The following is a 19,167-nucleotide window of genomic DNA, read 5'->3' on the forward strand; positions in this document are numbered from 1 at the left end:
CTAAAAGAGTCAATATTATTATTCTTTAAATCTATTGTCCTTGTCATTGGTTTGGAAAATATATGTTTTTTTTATTTCATTTTCCACAATTAGAAACATCCCATAAAATAAGTATCAACTGGTTATTAGCAAAAGTTAGGTTGTTTTATTTATTTTAATGTAAAAAAAAATATACTATAGTAGTTCTTTAGAAATTACAACAAATTTCCTGAAGTAGATATTTTATCAAAATCATAAGTTGCCATGCAATATTAGTGGCTTAATTAACTTTATTTAGCTGGAAAGTGGGCAGAAATGTCTCTTTGGATTGTAAAATCGACTGACCCCGGGCTTAGATCAAAGCCTGTCTGTGTGTTAGAAAGGTCCAGTCAAAGTCTGGAGCAAAATCAAGCTGAGAATCTGTGGGAGGACTTGAAGGTGGATGTTCACACATGCCTTTCCCAGTAACCTGACTTTTTGTTTGAGCTTTGAATATTTTCAAAGAGGAGTTGGGGAGGTATTTTCTCTTTAGATGTGCAAAGCTGGAGCACAACCCATCGAACGGTAGTTCTACAAAAAGTTGAAGCAGGGGGTCTAAACCCAAATGGACGCCACACCTTTTTTGAGTAAAAGTGATTTAGAAAGCAATAAATCCTTTCTAAACCACTTCAAAATTACGAACTGTTTTGTTGACGCACCAAATACAAATACAGATATAAAACATGCTGAAGTTTGTGGCTGTAATATAACAAAGTGTGTAAATACGTTTTTTCACGGCACTGCAGACATTGCAACCTGGCAAGGTTCAGACAAACGTAGTGCCAGAAGATAAATGCTGCCAACAAGATGTAATTGTTTGGCTTAACAGTAATTAATACTCGTTTTAGGACTGGGAAATCCTATTGTTGTCATGTTTTACTGTTTGCTCAAACTGTGAGCAAACACTTCCACAGATTAATAGCCTAACTGTGATTTTGCTCAAAGTCTTTCAAAAACCATTAAGGCAGACTCTTCAATGATAGCATGAACTTTGAGAGACAAAGATTAAGCATCTTAAAAGGCGACTACTATCAGTTTCTGACACTTGGTAAAGGCACTGGTTGAAAAACGGAGACATGCTGCGTTTAAGTTTTAATAGTTCCCCCTCCCACTGCTTCAAACTCTACGCAGACACAATTAAACACACCGTATACTCTCCTGGTATGCAAATGCAGCATCAATATCCCATATATAGTTTCCTCCTCTGAGTCTTTAGATGATGGATGATATATTACAGCTGAGCTGGTCTAAGACTAATGACGCAGCTGCAATACACAACCATGCACACAGCTAATATTCAATGTGCAGGAAGACAGAACACTTTCACACAGACACAAGCACACAAACGCCACCTTGTTTAATCCCCGGGAATCGGGAAAATTTGATTAGCATGACTTTTACAAACACACTCCATATGAGAGTAGACAATCCATGCATCAGGCGAGACGGAAAAGGGAGAGGGAGAAGATAGAGATGGTTGGGGGTGGGGGGGGACGAGGAATGCATGATCCTCTATCCTCAGTGCAGTTTGAAAAGAGAAGACCAAAAAAGACGTGTGATGTAGGCTCCTGACTGGAAATGCTCAGTTTTCATAAGACACATAAATAAAATAGCATCTTTACCAGTAAACCTATATATAATATATATGCCCTGTCCTGCTTCTTGTCAATGTGTACATTTCCAGAACAATATTTGTGGAAAATGTACTGCACGGCATCAGGAGGCACACGTATCTCTGAATTGTTGGGGATGGGATGTTTGCGGGCTTCTAATTTATCCCTGCACTCGCGTTATACCTGCCAATGGTAAAAATGATGTTTGCTAAGGCTTCGAGCATGCCATCACATTTGATATTCATCACAGTGTGATTATTGCATGAAAATGGAGCCATGCTGAGGTAATTAGTTCAGTTGGAAAAGCTAATCTGCATCTGTGCCTGACTGTGACGAAGAAATGCATCCCTCGTTCCTTATAGCGGATAGCAGTATAATAAACTTAAATAAAAGCTCTTGTCTAAGATCATTTTCTCATGTAAACTTACCAAATTACATTCACAAACATTGTTTTCAAATGCCAATAAATACATATGAACACCTTCATATTGCAGAGCACCCTCCATTAGGGGCCCTTAACATAAATGTGTAAGAAGCTTCATAAATACAACCATTAAATATTTACAAAAATCTAACTTTTCATTTTAGCCAGTTTCTTCAGTAAGAAAAAACAAAAATAAGACGTACAATGTGAAATAAATATTTTAGATCGCATCTCCAGTGCTGTAAATATTAGCACCCCTGCTGGTACGGCTGTGTAAGTGCTGAAAGAACAGTACTTTTCTTTTCTTTTCTCTTTTTTTTTTCTTTTCACAAGGCTGAAGCATGGTTTTTATTCCCATCCCATGATGCATTGCACACTAACAAAGACCCCGGGGACTTTGGAAGAGAAACCCACATAATCACAGATCATCCCTTATGCATAACTGTGGACATGAGTTTTTTCACATATGCATCTTTCAAATTGTGCAAAACCCTCTTGATGTGTTTGCTGCTGAAAAGCTCAATGTGTGTCTCCGCCTGTTTACGTTTGTGATAGTGGGGCAGAGAAAGTTTTTTTCTGGCATCACTCCTAAACTTGTGTCTAATGGTTGTTATAGAGACGTTGACAGTAAGGTGCCATTTTTTACTGTAGTTCTTTAACAGTGAGCTCCCTAAACGTCCTCCTCACTTTGTGAAGTGGTAAAATAAATACAAGTCCCTGCTCAGTCCCTGATTGCATCACCCTGATTGAAGGTATTGGTAAATACAGATTAGTAACAATTTGTCCTTACGCGTCACGACTCTGTGATGGTTTATCACATAAAATCTCAATGACATACATTTTGTAGTTGAAATATGGTAAAATGTGGGAATGTTCAAGAGATGTGAACTGTAATCTGTTCATTTCATAAAGTAAGATTTCTTTTCTTTGCCTGCTCTACCAAGGTTTGTTTATAAAACAACTCAAAAGTTGGTTCCAGCAAAATATCAAATCTATGTGCAACTTCCAACCTGCAGCCTAAACGTTTTTTATACCTGAAAAAAAATTACAAATTTCTGATTAAAATACACAATTTGTGCAGATATTTGACTTTTTAAAGATGAGTGCACACTTGTGGATTTTTTACAGCTTTTTCTTTAGAATACAAGTCGCAATATTTACTAGATTTACTCTTCCTGTTTTTCTTATGTTTTAAGAAAAACATAAAGACACAAACATATTTGAGCTCTCAAATCTCGTATGAGAGCATATTTTTATTTAAGTTGTGTAAAGCTGCTTTGAGGTCAGATTGTTAGGTTTATTAATGTGAGACATTGTGTATCTGATTCTATTGGTCTCATAAACTCTAACTCACCAAAGAGCACTTAAAGGCTTTAGCTCCATTTGGTAAGCATCTTAAATGAAACATTTAGAGCATGATAGATGTTATTCATATCTGCGCAAACAAAAAAAAAAACATGCCACAAAAAAGCTAAATTCCTGTGGTGATGGCTTTGAATTATTACCACTGGTCATGTGTTTGCTCATTCAGTAGTTTCATTTAAAGGTGCAGAGTATGAAAGTATGAAATGACACAGAGCCCCATTTCTTTTAGCTGCCCTTCAACAAAAGCAAAGACAAGAAAACACGTCAGCTGGACATGTATTTATCTCTATAAGTATGGAAAATGCTATGAGAAAACCACTAAATAACTAAATCAGAATGATAATTGAACAATTAAAACAACAGCAACTATGAGGAACAACACCTTGCATGTTCGATGGAGCTCACTGTTGAAAAACCCTTGGGGGCACAAAGTCTCCACTGCAACATGTTTGGGAGTGATGTCAGAAAAAGACTTTTCTGTCCTACCACTCCAAAAGTAAACATGTGGAGTCTGCTTAACTCTAATCGAGACTTTAACTGGAGCCACTTGATTTGGTCAGACTGAATTAAGCCCGACCTTTATGGTGTCTTCCTTGGCCTTCAAGATGATTTTACTGATGTTGAGAATAAATAATTCTGTGTTTTCCTTCCATCTCTTTTAGATAGTTGCTAAGCTAAAGCTAGAGGAAATCATATGTTAGGAAATGCGAATGAGAGCTGAGGTAAGAGATGACATACTATGTAACGCCCTCTTTGGGGCGTAGCTCAGAGAGACAAAGGGAATAGAAAACTTTTGTTTGATGCCGTTTTGTCTGTTAGCTCTTAGAGGTAGCAGGTCATAATGGACCTGCTACCTCAGGTGTTTTGGTGTTTTATTAATACCAAAACACCAGCTGTGTTTTGGTATTAATACATGGAATTCATGAATTCAATTCACTGACTTTTATTTAGGCTCATACATAAAGAACTCGGCATAGAGAACGGATGATTCTCCTCACTGACTAATCAAGTGACTTTTGAAGGCAGTTGATTGCACCGGTAATATTCCTGTCAGTCACCACGAGGTTAAGTTCTGGATTTTATTTAAGGGCATCAGAGTAAAGAGGGTTGATTAGAAATGCACACAAGGCTTTTTAGATTTTTATTTGTAAACCCTTTTAAGAGTACTGTATCATTTTTCTTTGCACATTTATCATATTTTATCATACCATACTTGTCATTTACAATTACATTAAACCATCTCTGAATAATAGCGCACACTGAGACTGCCACAGAGTGAGCAAATGAGTAAAAAAGTAGACATCAGGGTTGTTTTTTTTTTGTATTGCATTCATTTCCATTTTATGCATTGCCTCTATTTGAATGCAGCATTATTTCTATCAAGCCCAAAATTATGTTCGACTGGAACCAACCTTCAAAAACACGAGCATGAAATATGTAGCAGCCTCAGAAATCCTGAACTAGGCATTTTACTTACAAGTCCCTCTGCTCCAGTTATTACTGAGTCAGAACAAAAAAAAGAAAACGCTTAAGAAAAACCTCATCAGAAACTGAGATTTTCAGCCTAAGTCGTGCTTGATTTGCAGTGTGATGTTTTGTTTAAAACTTGCATTTTTATGGGAATGTAAATGTATACAAATTGCCTTGAGGTGCTTTAAGATACTTTATATTTAACTTCTGAAGAAATGGCAAAGCAAAAAGTTATCAAAGTGAGATAGAGCTGTGCTGGTATCAGGACAAAGCTCTACACACTGAGAACAAGTTCTCAAAATAGAAGAACAAGGATTTTCTCTCACACACACATTTCAATGCTTTATCTGTCCCAAATGAATTAAATCTAATTCGCACAAGTCGCAGATATTACAGAGGTTCTATGCGGGGACATTTAGGGAAACAAAAAGTATTGTTTCCACAGAACACACTGGCTCCTTATTACATCGGACTTTGCTGGCCGTTAGCTTCTTTTTCCGGTCGGGCTCCGAATCCAACGGCAAATGAAAAGACAATCACACACATACACACAGGCATACAGAACGGAGCTCAGGCACTTACGCAACACCCCCGCACACTCTCAGTAACACATTTTCACTGTTTAATATATTTCTGTGTCTCCAGTTAACAATATTTTGTGTCAAATTATAGTGGGCAAGATAAATAGTGGGAGAAAATAGAGCAGGAGGAGGATGTGGCGCTTCCAGTTGGGTAGGAGGAATGTGGAGGAAAAGGAGAAGGGGAAGGAGGAAAGCGTCAACGTTAAGTCCTTCCTCAGACACCTGGCTTTCAGAGACTAGACCTGCAAAACCTGCTTAATCCCACCTGCTTGTGAACCTGCACTGATGGCTGAAACTTGCTGAAACCTTGGCATACGCTTAAGTTTCTGTGCAAAATCTTACTTAAAATAAGACTCGAGATAAGAATATATTAACTCTTGGTCAACATATTTTGCCACAGCAGACACTAAAAGATGCCGGGTGCTAACTGGGCTACGCTTCCCTCAAAGAGACGGAGAGAAAGACAAAGAGGAGAATAAAAAATGCAGAGAAAGAGCCTGGAGGACTAATTAGTGATTATAACGCGGCGTTCTCCAAACATGAAATATTTCTCACCCCAAAATGCAGAGGAAAGATTAAAAATAAAAGAATAGGAATCAGACACACGGAGCTGTGAAACACCCCTCTGGTGCCGCGTGTGTGCACTCATGAACTGCTGCATGTATCTGCGTGCGAATGTGTGCGCCAGCTTCTTTGCCCCCTCATTAAACCATGCTTTACTCTGGTAAATGGCAACAGCACAGAGCTCAATGTCAGCTGAAGAGGTTACAGCCAAAGGCAGGCTCTGGGATACACACACACACACGCGCGCACGCGCGAACACACGCAAACACACGCACACAGGAAACAGATAAACTAAACCTTTTACCATCATGTTATGTAGAAAATGCTTGAGAAGCACAGTCATGACTTTTCTAAAAGGAAACTTTCAGAGTTTAAAAAAAAAGTTTGTTGCTTTTTCACCTCTTGTGACAAGGCTAACCTAATGCAGAGCGCGTGCCTCTCCTGGCCCTGCGCCTGTGTGTGTGCTGGACGCTGAAAACTCACACACATCAGAGTCATAAATCAAGGGCGCCCTTCACCACAGTATAAATGAAACACAGAGGCCTGCAACTGGTTGTCTGCTAACTGCATCACTCTGGATTTCCTCATCGATTCAAAGTATTTTTATTTTTTTTCCACACGGTTTAGTAAGTGACGGCTTCCCTCATGCAAAACTTCTTCTCAAGACTCGTAAAATCGTAGCAGTATTCAAACTTGTTAAACATTTTAGCGTTTAGTTGTGCTACAACCACAAGCACCAATAAAATGCTGCTTGCGGTGTGAAAGAAACATGCTACATTGTCTTCAAATAGTTTGGTACAATGTGGAAAGTCAGTGAACATCGCTAATAAGCCCCCCTTTACTCTGATACCAGCAACCAAATCCAATTACATCCCACTACCTTCAGAAATCCCCTGATGAGTAACCAGAGCCTGTCTGTGTATAATTTAATCTTAGATTTGGATTTAATCCAACTATTCTCAGAGGATTGGCTGAGAAAAATAGACAACAAACAGAATCGTGAAGACTAACAAACACAGCAAAGGTCCAAATCCAGATGAGGTCATAAAATAATGACTCAAAGTTTGGAAATCTAACAAAGCACTGTTCAATTCATCATGCAAAACTGGTTTGCTTGGTTTGTTGGCACAACTGCAAACAAATCAAAACATGGCCGTCCACCTAAGCTAAAAAGCAAGACAAGGAAAGCATTAACCTTTGAAGCAGCCAAGAAGCCCACTACAGGAGCCGCAGAGATGCACGACAGGTGTTGGAGAATCCGTTGACAGGGCATCAAATACGGCCTGGAAATACCTGAGAGAACAGTATTTTTTTCCTCCAGCTCTCTCCCGCGACTGCAATAAAAGAATGGCATCTTTTAGGATCTACCAGTTTGTTTGCAACACGTAATCTGGGGAGAACATTTTTTTATTGTGTGGTGATTGGTCAAGAATTTGACAGCGCCATGGTTACCAGGCTGAGACATGCTACAGCGGGAGAGCCTTAAGATGACTTCACATGAAAACTACACTGGAGTTTCTGGTGAAGTGTGAAATTTCTGGGACAGAGGGAACTTTGCTTTTATCACTTCAGGAAATAAAATTGTTCTATCCTTAAAGAGTATCTACAAGTGTTTTATATCACTCTCCATAAATCTGTCCTATACATAAGCAGAAAAACGTTGTTGAAAGAAAAACATGTTAGTTCTTGGGCAAACATGTAGAAGAAGGTGATGTGGTCAGATGAGACCAAACTACATTTTTTGGGCCTATTTGTAAAATTGTATGAGATAGAGAAATAAGCACTAGACATCACCCTCATCAGGCCTTGCAAACTGGGAAACAAGGTGGTGGCAGGATCATACTGTGGAGAAGCTTTTTTCCAGAAAGAAAAGTGACGCTGATCAGAGCTGATTAAAGGTAACCTGGTGCAAAACACTTAAAATTGAGCTACGATGGAATGGCTTAGATTAAGACAAATAAAATGGCACTATTACATTTAATGAAAAAAAATAATGCACTTATGCTCTCCACCCAGTCTTGTTGTTCTGGAGAATGAGAGAAAAGCTCATTTTCAGTTCTAAAACCTTTGACTCAAGCAGGCTGAATAAAAATGCACACCACACTTTTTAGATTATTGGTAAAAACAAAACAAAAAAAAGTCTCATTTACTTCTACTCCACGGCATGGCAGTATTTCATGTTGATTTATCGCTTGAAATCTCCATCAGATACATACGAGTTTGTGATTTTAATGTGACAAGATGTGGGAAAGTTGAAGTGCTATAAATATTCCTGCAAATGATTGTATCTTCAGCCCAAAAATGGGACTACTTTGTATTCATATTCAGCTTAATCCATCTGTTTAATAGCTCACAACCAGCAGTATTGACGCCGATAATAAATTAAGAGTTTTGTTTAGTGTTGGAATTGCAGCTCCCACAAGACGCAGCAGCACACAGAGGTGATTGTGAGCGCGTTCGTGACATTTTTACTTGTGATGCGGAGCTTTTGTCCTTCGCCGGTTGTTTGTCTCCACTGTCACGCATGATTGGCATCTCAAGCAGGTGCGCTGGTTTGTCAGGTCTCCCTATATTGCCTCCAGCTAACTTGCAAAAAAAAAATAAAAAAATCATGAGTGGGGTTTGTGTCAAATATGTATCATCGATCATACTATTAGCCCAAGAATGCGTGCATATCTCACATAATCTGTTGCCATGGCAACACCGACCCCTCCATGCACACGCACAGACAAGAGTAGCCGCGCTGGTCCCAAAATGTATATATGATGATTTTTGATCCGCTTCTCGTTCAGTCATATTGGTGTCATCCATGCAAGCAGAGCCAGACACGAGCGTGTGTGAACTATCAACTAAGCCTGCCGTACAGCAGCCAACGCGCTGAGAACAATCGCTCTGAGGGAGCAGCACATTTTTCACAGCATATCATTACATGTCTCATTATTGCCAAAATAACAGCAGCTCCTTCATTTGTTTCTCGCCGTAGATCTGAGCAACATGTGGCGCGGAGACGGGCGTCTGTCTCCTGCATGTGTGATGTGCTGAAGTCTGTGCGTCGACCCGTTTGAGACTTGCATCATTTGCATCATAGTGGGAGACGCTCCGGAGTCGAAGCCTTTAAAGTGCACATTAGCCCACATGATGATATGCACATTTGTGCAGTGTCTGTTTTCATGTTTCTTAATTTATTCTTTCAAAAAGAAAAAAAAAATCCTATTCATCTGTGTCTGACTTCTGGAAATCAGGATGTCAAGTAACGCCACGAGGGTAATCACACATTTTCAGCGCCTTGTGTGACAAGAGAAGCGGGGAGAAAAAAAGTTTATATTTGTGCAACATTTAAAGACGTTTGATTTGCTTTTTATTGAAAGACTTGCACAAAAAGAGCAAAAAGAAATTCCAGATGCCTTCAAAGTATAGCGCCTCCATCATCAGTGTATCCACCTGAGTGTGGTTTGTTATCTAAAACTTGTCCGATGTCTATTACCATGGACAGATACACATACACCCCCAATCTATTATTGAACAAAAGGCTCACGCCTCCGCTCAGCCCTTCAGGGAGGAATCCATCCCTCCATCCCAGAATAATTTCACACATCAGTAGATACACAAAAGGCAGAGAGAGAGAGAGAGAGTAAAGGAATGAGAGGAAGGAGCAAAGGAAAGGGACGGAAGAGGGGAGAAGAAGTGGATGGAGAAAAAAGAAAAGAAGAAAAGAAATCTATGGGGTCACAGCTCAGCGCTCATAAGAGACCAAGGTGTCAGGGGGAGCCAAGCGTAACAAAACAGATATCAAAGAACCATATGTAATTGTACACACTTGCATGAAAACAGCAGTGCACACACAAACACATTCACACTGTTTTTTAATTTAAATAAAGGACAAAAATAACAACAAAGACATGCATACAGAGTTTGCCATAATCATTAGCTTTCTCATCTAAAAACAAATTGTTCTTAATATATTACATTCTTTTCTTCATACACGCACACACACAGACACACACACACAATGCTGTGACAAAATATTTTCCCTCCTACTGATTTCTTCTGTTTTTCTCTTTTATATCACACCTTAATATTTAAGATAGTGAAAGAATTTTTTTATTTGACATAGAGATAATCTGAGTAAATAACCTGTGTAAATAAAAATACAGTTGTTTTTTTTAATGATGATTTTATTTAATAAAGGGAAAATGTTTTCCAAGCAACCCAGCCCTAAGTGATGAAAGTAATTGCCCGGTTGAGCCCCTCTTGGCAGCAACAATTGCCATCAATCATTTGCATCGCATGACTATGAGTAGTCATTTATATCACTATAAGGGGATTTTGATCCATTCTGCATTGCAGAATTGTTATAATTTAGCCACAGCAGAGGGTGTGAAACAACCTGCTTAAAGTGACATCATCTCAATCAGAATTAAGTCCAAACTTTGATTATGCCACTCCCAAACCCATCTTTTGTAAAGAGTCATTCAGAAATGGCCCTGCTAGTGTCTTTGGGATTATTATCCTTCTGCATAAATCCAATATGTTATTTTTTATAGTAACAAACTAACGACAGGAGATTCGCTCTCATTATTTGCTGCTACAGCAGCTCAACACCATCACACTAACACTACCATGCTTGGTGATAAGGGGAATTTGTAATACTTCAGCCTACTTCACGTTGTCAGACATGCTCTGTTGGAGGGATTTCCTGATTCTATAGATCAGGCAGGTATAAGGCCTGGGTGTAACTAATGAACCAGAACCAAAGGATTTTATTATTCATGATTTCTTCTTATATTGGTGTTACTTTAAAAAGAGCAAAATTACATCAATGAGTTAATGTCCTCCACAATAATCATTTGAAAACTACGACAAACTTTAGAAGGTTTTTATTTTATATTTTTGCCTACTTCTAAGTGTCAGAGAAAAATCAATAAATAAATGTTAATTAGTTTAAATCAATCATAGTTGTGTCGTTTTAATTAAAACAGTAGATCAGGTTGTGCAGTTTTGTTTTAAATCGTTTGTTAATGCCATTATACTCCGGTATTTTGTATGAGAACTCACACGGCATGCGCCTGACCTACACACAAAACAAGAATATTTCCACTTCTGTAGGGCACTTTAGGAAAAAAAAAAAAAAAAAAAGAGCCTGTTCAAAACAAGATTTATAATTCCAATAATTCTTTAGAAAACCCAGAGGAGCAAACATGCTGGACACACAAACACCTGGAGGTTTCCGTGGACTGAGTAATTACTTGGTATTCTCAACGCGCCATTTGTCGCAGTCGCATTAACACACATGAGCATCATCTGGAGTCTGCACCAGAACTGTATCTTATTCAATCAGATACACACACATAGAAGGACCCACAGACACTAACACACACGCACACACTCGCGCACACACACACACACACACACACACACACACACACACACACACACACACACACACACACACACACACACACACACACACACACTGAGCGGATGTCACAGCTTAAATAAATTGAAAGCTTCAAATGTGACAGCAGACTTGGCAGCTGACAGCTGATTGGTGTGGACGTCCCACATCGTATGTCTACCATTGCAATTTATTGAGGGAACAAAATAAAAATACTGACTTCTGTAATAAAGATGTGTGATTTTTTTTTTTCTTTCCATCCCTGTTTAATAAATTATTTTTATAGCAGGTAAATAACATCTCTGATACTATAAACAAACACAGAACACAAAGGCAACAGATAGATAGAAATGCTATGATCAATAGTTCTACATCCCAGAAAGAGAAAGAATGAACCATATAGGCAAAACAAAAAAAAAACACAGACTGAAATGCATACATGCACTACACGCACAGCATGGATACATAAAACTCAAGCTGAAAAAGTACAGAAAACAGAGAGGGAGAAAAAAAAAGACACAATTGAGTGTTTAAGTATGCAGGAAACTTTATCCCTGGTTGGAAGAAGAGCTTTGAAGGAATTCGCTCAGGGATCCCCAACCTCCCCCTGAACCGAGTGTGTATCTCCTCATCAGAGAGAGAGAGAGACAGAGGGGTGGGTGGTGATTGTGAGCTTGTGGTGGGGGAGGAATGGTAGCGAGATGAAGAGAGAGTTAACTTGGTGAGGAACTAGAGAACAGCGGGTTAAAGGAGAGCGCAAAGCAAGGCCGTTGTTCATTTCCTTAAGCAGCTATTGCAACTGGACTTAGATGTGCTGCCAAGTGAAGGTCTCGAACCAACTGTGGTCTTGTTGCTCCCTATCATACGCTATGTATCCATGTGAACGCTCTGTTCAAAAGGCTGCATGCTTAACTCCCAGCATGACCTTCATTAAGATGGATAGCATGAAAAATGTAATGACTTTTCCTGCAAGAAAAACCACAGGCCAAATAAGCTTTGCATTGCATAATAATGCCAGACCTGGTAATCAATAACACAAACACACATCCGTAATGGAGTGCAATGTCGGCACATGAAGAAAATGTCTGAGCGGAGGCCGACCACATCACAGCGCGCGGAGCAAACCACCGGCGGAGAGCTGCGCCACGCATAAACAAGGAGCTGTTGACAATGAATGCTCACATCCATTTCCACCCATCAAACATTTTTTTCCCAAGCTAGCAGCTTAAGTCTGCAGAGACGTGCAACTCTTTGAAAGATTTCAACACCTTGGTAGCTTAGCTCTGCATCAGATGTGGGCAGTATGAAGCAGCTGTCCCAAGCTAATTTGTCCTTACTGTATTTTCAACAACTCAACTAGAGGGAGAACTTCAGTCATCTAATGTAATACTGACCTTGCCCCGGGACAGCCTAATAATAATGAGTGGTAGGCATATGTTTCTGAGAAAAATAAAGCTCTAAATTTTGGTTAACATTGACTTAACCTTAAATATGCCCTTAAGTTACATAGGCATTACCTAATTCATATGCATATTTCTGAGTAAGTTATGTTTTTAAATCAGATGCGAAAAGCATAACTTTCCCCTTTTTTATGGGGACAGCCTGTTACACTGCAGTAGAAATGTCCTTTCAAATACAAAAAAGGGGCATAAAGCCTTGGAACCAGTTAATTGCAGTTAGACAACCTTATTTATGCCTATCAAAATATTACAAAATATCTCCACTTCCACTTCAGTCTGGCATTTCATCCCTTTTTAAAAGTGTATTTCATCAAATTTTAAAGCCAGAAAAACTTCAAAGATGAAAAATAAATAAATCACATTCAGCTTTTCCATTGTTTTTTTTTTAAAGCAAATCAGTACTTTCAAAATTAACTTTCTCTCTGACATAAATAAACTTTTGAACCATGCCCTCGCTATGGCACAAATAAAGGCACAAATCGTCACGAACCACAGAACATGTCTCGTCGATACAATCAGAAAACAGGAAAAAAATATACGTCTTTCTGACTAGAATATGTTGATGGGAGTGTGGCTGCTTACTGGCAGGACAGAAAACATATGGAGTAAGAACTCCTACTTTCCCTGAGATTCTATGTGAAGGTCAAGAAGTGAAGAGGGCAGATCCGTTCTTACCAACTATAAACACTCTCTCTGTGTGAAACATTATAAAGAGATTAGAAAAGTACTAAAGTCTTGGCTTCAAGGGAAGAAAACAACCCAAAGCTGCAGGAATAGGACACAAAGCAGTTAATGCGACAGCTGCAATAAATGATTCTTGTGGAGGCTCAGCAGCCGGACCAGTTGACCTGAGACGTTGGTTGTGAGTATAAGGTTTCCCAGGTAAGAAAATGCATTGTTTTACTTTAGCTTTTTCTTTAACCTACTGTCTGTACAAAATATTTGCTGGAGTCTATGGATAACAATATTAAACATCAGCTCTCTCCAAACGTTCATCTTTTACCCGTGATAATTAGCAGCAGCAATCACAGGTCATTTTGTGTCTGGCCAAGTGAAATTACAGGTTATAAATATATCAGTATTTTTTGACTTCCATTCCCACCACATTTATGGGCCAAATGACATGCCAAAACACTAAATGTAGATGGGATTTTAAAGTTTGCACAGTTCTGACAGCTACACAACTTGTGCAGCGAAATCCTTTATTTTTAAAAGAAAAACAGAGACAAACCGTTATGGAGGAGAAAAGGGAGAATTTCAGCTCCTTCCATTCAATGGCGGTGTCGTATCCTGAGGCTGTTTGGGTTGTTTTGGTTTTTCTGTGTTTGCATTTTAACTTTCTTGTTTATCTGTGATCAGCCTTAGTTTCTGTTTGTTCTTTAGATCAGTCTTTTCTTTGTTGTCTATGTTAGATCTGTTGTTCATTCCTTGTGTTTAGATTTATGGTTTGCCAGATCCTGTGCTAGCGCTCCTCCTCCTCCTCCTCTCCTCTCCTCTCCTCTCCTCTTCTATCCTCTCCTCTTCCTCTGACATTACTCTTTCTCTCTCCCTCAGCATGCCTGCCTGGTTCCCTCTCTCACCTGCACCCTGTTGCCAATCAGCCACCTGATCTTTGTCAGTAATCAAGCTCCTTTGTTTTTAGCTGCTTTGTTTCACTCACTCACTGCTGGATTCTTCCTGTTATCTGAATGTACCTGGTCCCTGTTCTGCTCCCCGCACTCGCTCCCCGTGTTCTCCTTGTTTGCAAGTTCTTGTTTTATTTATTTTTTTCATTAAAACTTTCACCAACTCTCACTCACTGCCTCTACCTGTAACCTCAATCTACAACCATGACAGGAGGTATGTTTTACATTACCACAGTAGACTATCCTGATGACAGAGTTACTGCAACATTTCTCCGCCTGACTTTTTCCTCCTCCCTGGACAAGTTATCATATACATTTTATAATCTCAAATTCAAACAGCACATTTTTGCTATCACTGCTTATCTTAACCGGATACTGTGTTGTGCACTGATGCCCAAGATTAGCGTCAAGAAAAGCAGCGTAGCTGCCTAAATTTCTACTACCGGAGATGCAACGATCTAGCAGCATATCACCCTGAAAAGAGTTTTAGGAACAGAGTGCAGCTAAAGTAAGAACAGACCAGCATGTTATATGATTCATGTATCAAAAACCAAAAAAGTGAGCAGTCCCCACTTGAACGTTGCTCTTAAAGAATATGGTTTGAAAAGACCAGAAATGGCTGGATCATGATATTCGCCAATCGTGATGCTGTCTGGGTAAAGCCATTTTCTTTTGCAATTCTTGACCTTTTATCAGAAAATACAGTTTTAATTTTCAAATTAGCTGAATTAGGACAGAGGGAAGTGAACTATAGACTGTCAAAAAGGTTAAATGAAAACACTGAAATGTGGTCAGTTTATTATGTAATTATTGAGGCAATGTGTGAGATCATTGGAGGAGACTCTGAAAACTCACAGATCTACCATAGCTTTCATTTCACTGTTTTAAATAGCGACACCAAACCGAACAATCTATCAGTCTGAACAGACGGAAAGCGTTTTTAAAAATGTCACTTTTTCTTTTCTTTTTTTTTACCAACAACCAAAAACAGTGCACATGTGGATCAACAGGAGGTGCAGACCCAGCAGGAAATGTTAATTTAGCAAAAAAACACCTGTGCTAGTATGAGCAGAGTCTGACTCTGACTGTATCAAAAGTTCAGAAGCTTTAAACCTTCAGCTGTTCGGATTAACATTATCAAACTTTATAATACAGGAATCTTCCTCTCCACTTTATTTCACCTCCCACTGTTCCAATTTAGGATCTCACACTGAAGAGCCACCACTGCATTTGTTTACCTCCGCTTGGCTTCTTAATGCGCCATCATTTAGATATGAGTCATCCACAAATAAAAAAGAACCAGCTCATCTCATTGCCATGTCATGGATATTTTCCCGTTCAAGCGTGCCTCTTTCTCACCTCGTTGGTGTTCCAGCGATGGCGCTCCTTGGGCAGAGAGGAACATTTGGGTAGACACTCGAGCAGCTTCTTGGGAAGGTAGATCTTTAGCTGGCCTGGCTCATCTGGGGTCAAGGGGCGAGTGGGGGAGAAGAAAAATTAGGTGAATTAAATGAAGATATGCAAGAGAAAGAAATATCAATCTGTGAGCTGACTGATTAAAATCACTACAAAATATTAATGTGTATTATTAATAACATCTTGATGTGACAATAAGAAGAAACTTTACTGTTCCAAAACAAAAGAAATCTGACTCATAAAGCAACAGTTTTAATTAGTTTAATAAATTCTAATTTATTAGCGAATTTTTAGCATAACAGCAACTGAAAATGTCAGGCTAAGAGTGTGAATTCCCCTGAAAGCATGTTATTACTAATTGTCTGTGTCGATTCTGAGTCATCCAGGTCATGGTAATCCAAGTTCTTGAGCTGGAGGCAGCTTTTCTGCTCTTGAAATCGCACTTCCTCAATAGACCAATGAGCGAAAGAGAAAAGGACTCCTGCATGAAAAGATCAAACGTAACAAAGAACCAAAAGAGAAGCCCAGCTGCTTTCTACTAATCAATTATGGTTATTTCTAATGAATAAGTATTGCTAACACTATCTTAATCGTTATTATGACATCTCTCTGCGTGCCGTGAGTCAGCGCACAAAAACAGTTCATTCTGATCCAAAGCTAAGTGTGCAGAGGGAAAGGCAGTGCTTTTACTTTGGGACATCAGGTGGAGGTGTGCCATGAATCTACTCTCAAAAAGATTTTGGATTAAGGCAGACCCATTAGCATACATTATCTGTGCATTAGGGGTTGGTAAATATAACACCCAGCCAATCACATGGGCATTTCTTATCCACTTTAAAAGCAGTCCTCTCCCCACAGTGTTGCACAGACAGTTTGGTAATGGAGTGGAGAATCCCAAAATAGCTGCTCCTGCGAGGAAACTATTTCTGTGCAAGAGTTGGATAGTCACAGGCTTAGGGCAGGTGATGTGTAATTCTGAGTTCAAATTATGTCTCTGGACATACTCCCAGTCTTCGGGGGCAGTGAAGCACAATCTAGAATAATAGGGATTGGGAACAAAAACACAGCTTGGTAAAATCAGTTTACCTCCACTTGTCTGGGTTAATTTAACCGTGTAAGACTGAAAGTGTGATGTATTTGATCAAGAGATGCATAAATTGCTCGACCAATGACTACACACAACCAGACTTCAGCTGAACTGGTCTGATCTGTAGTCGGATAATCCTACGTTCAAAAGTCTCCCCCCCCACCCCCCTGGCCAATGTATATAAGGTCATCTGGAAAAAGTAGGACATTCTACTGAAGCATGCATACTTTCAAATTTGTTTGGACATGGGAGTATTTTATATAACCGATTTAAGAAAAGATGTTGCAAATTTTCAGTTAAATGTAATAGGAACAAGCGGCCCGAGCAGCCAAGCGCCGCTCCGGCCTATAGCCACCGTGGGGGACCCAGCACCGCCGCCCGCCTGCCACTGCGTACCCTTTCGAACAGTTGAGGCGCGCCTCCGCCAGGCAGTTCGAACCGTTCACTTCGGCATGGTTCCCTGAGAACACACCACAAATTTGGAGCAGATCGGTCGATGTAGAGAGGAGATATTGATGATGGGATAGTCTAGGGGGCGCTGTAGAGTAAAACCACAATTCAAAGCCGTTGGGCTCTTTAGCATTGAGCACAGGTCAAACGTACCCAGTTTGGTGCCAATCGGAAGATGCGTGTTTGATTCAGAGACAATTTTATGCATATGGCGAAGGACAGCCAGTTAGCCATGCCCCCATGAGTCAGAGTTCATCCTCACAGTTCCTCATCAGGTCATATAATTTCAGGTGTTAGAAGATTAATTCCATATGTATTACTCAGTAAAAATAAGACATACAGTAGAAAAAACTGGTGACTTCCAGTGAAAAGTGGGCGGAGCTAAGGTTGCGTCATCATCTGACCATGAGAATGTAATGAGGGTTAGTTAGTATTGAGACATAGGAAGTCTGAAGCATCTGTGACCTTGTATGTGGAAGTTATGTCACTTTCATGTTTTATGGCGAATAGTCAAAGTTTGGCACTTAGCCACGCCCATATGCTTTCACATACAAAAATTCCTGTGATAACTTTAGACCTTTAATGTCTGAACTCTCTGCTGACTGAGTTTGAAGTCTGTATGTTAAACGCTGTAGGAGGAGTTCGATCAAATACGACATCTGTGAAAAACAGCAAATGGCGAATTTAATCCAAAATGGCCGACTTCCTGTTGGGTTTGGACCATGGCTCCAAGAGGCTTTTTTGTAGGTCCTGACACGATACACAAGTGTACCAAGTTTCATAATTCTAGGTTTAAGCATGGCTTGGGGCTGATTATTTAAAAAATTCTAGGGGGCGTCGTAGAGAAATTAGGCCACGCCCACAAAAAATAACACTGGATTCCTGTCGAGGGGCCCACAAGGATCAAACCTAGTGAGTTTGGTGCCGCTGGGCTTTAAACTGTGGAATTTAAGGCCAAACGTAAGGAGACGGCGTTAAAGGTCACTTCGCCACGCCGCCACGCCCACCTGCGGCATCCAAACGAAACGGGGTTGGACACCCTAACACACCAACATGTCTTCTGTCTGTGGACACAGTTTCATGTTGATTAGGTTAAAGGTTTCAGATAGTGAATGTTCGCAGTAAAACATGACACTTCCTGTTCTAAGGGGGCGTGGCTTAGGGAATCTCAAAATTTCACAACTGGGTGTCGTAGGTCATCCAAAGGTGATCACACACAGAAAGTTTGGTTGCTCTGTGAGTTTATTTGTAAGAGATATAACAGTTTATTACATTGTGGTGAGTCGGTGAACTTTGACCCCTGGAACGACCCCTTCAACATGCTCGAAAACTCACGAATTTGATAACTTTGAATCGGCCATGCCTTATGAACAATCTGACCGAGTTTGAAGTCGATCGATCGAAATCCCTAGGAGGAGTTCGATCAAATGCGACGTCTGTAAACGGCCAAAATGGGCTCAAAATCGGAACTTCAATCCAAAATGGCCGACTTCCTAGGACAGTTGCACTATGACATTAATTGTAAATTCTGAGCATCTTGGGGAGCTCTACAAGTGTACCGAATTTCAAGTCTCTACGATAAAGGAAGTGAATAGAAAAGGGTCTTTTGAACGTTGCTAGGGGGCGCCCTTGAGCCGTTTCTTGTGCGATATTTCCGACGACCTTAAAATACGTAAATTTTCACCAGGCTCTATGCGCC

At 39.8% G+C, this 19,167-nt stretch overlaps 1 protein-coding gene across 2 annotated transcripts in view; it reads right to left on the reverse strand.

Moving 5' to 3' along the window:
* The window catches only part of LOC103464925 (calmodulin-binding transcription activator 1), an 89,923-nt gene that overhangs the window by 55,344 nt on the left and 15,412 nt on the right, over positions 1 to 19,167 (reverse strand). For both annotated transcript variants that reach the window (XM_081607288.1, XM_008409339.3), the window contains exon 3: positions 15,875 to 15,978. In XM_081607288.1, coding sequence (XP_081463414.1) covers positions 15,875 to 15,978 — 104 coding nt within the window. The remainder of the gene's footprint in view (positions 1 to 15,874; positions 15,979 to 19,167) is intronic.

The sequence above is a fragment of the Poecilia reticulata genome, chromosome 5, assembly GCF_904066995.2.
Source record: "Poecilia reticulata chromosome 5, P_reticulata-male-v2, whole genome shotgun sequence".
Lineage (NCBI taxonomy): Eukaryota > Metazoa > Chordata > Actinopteri > Cyprinodontiformes > Poeciliidae > Poecilia > Poecilia reticulata.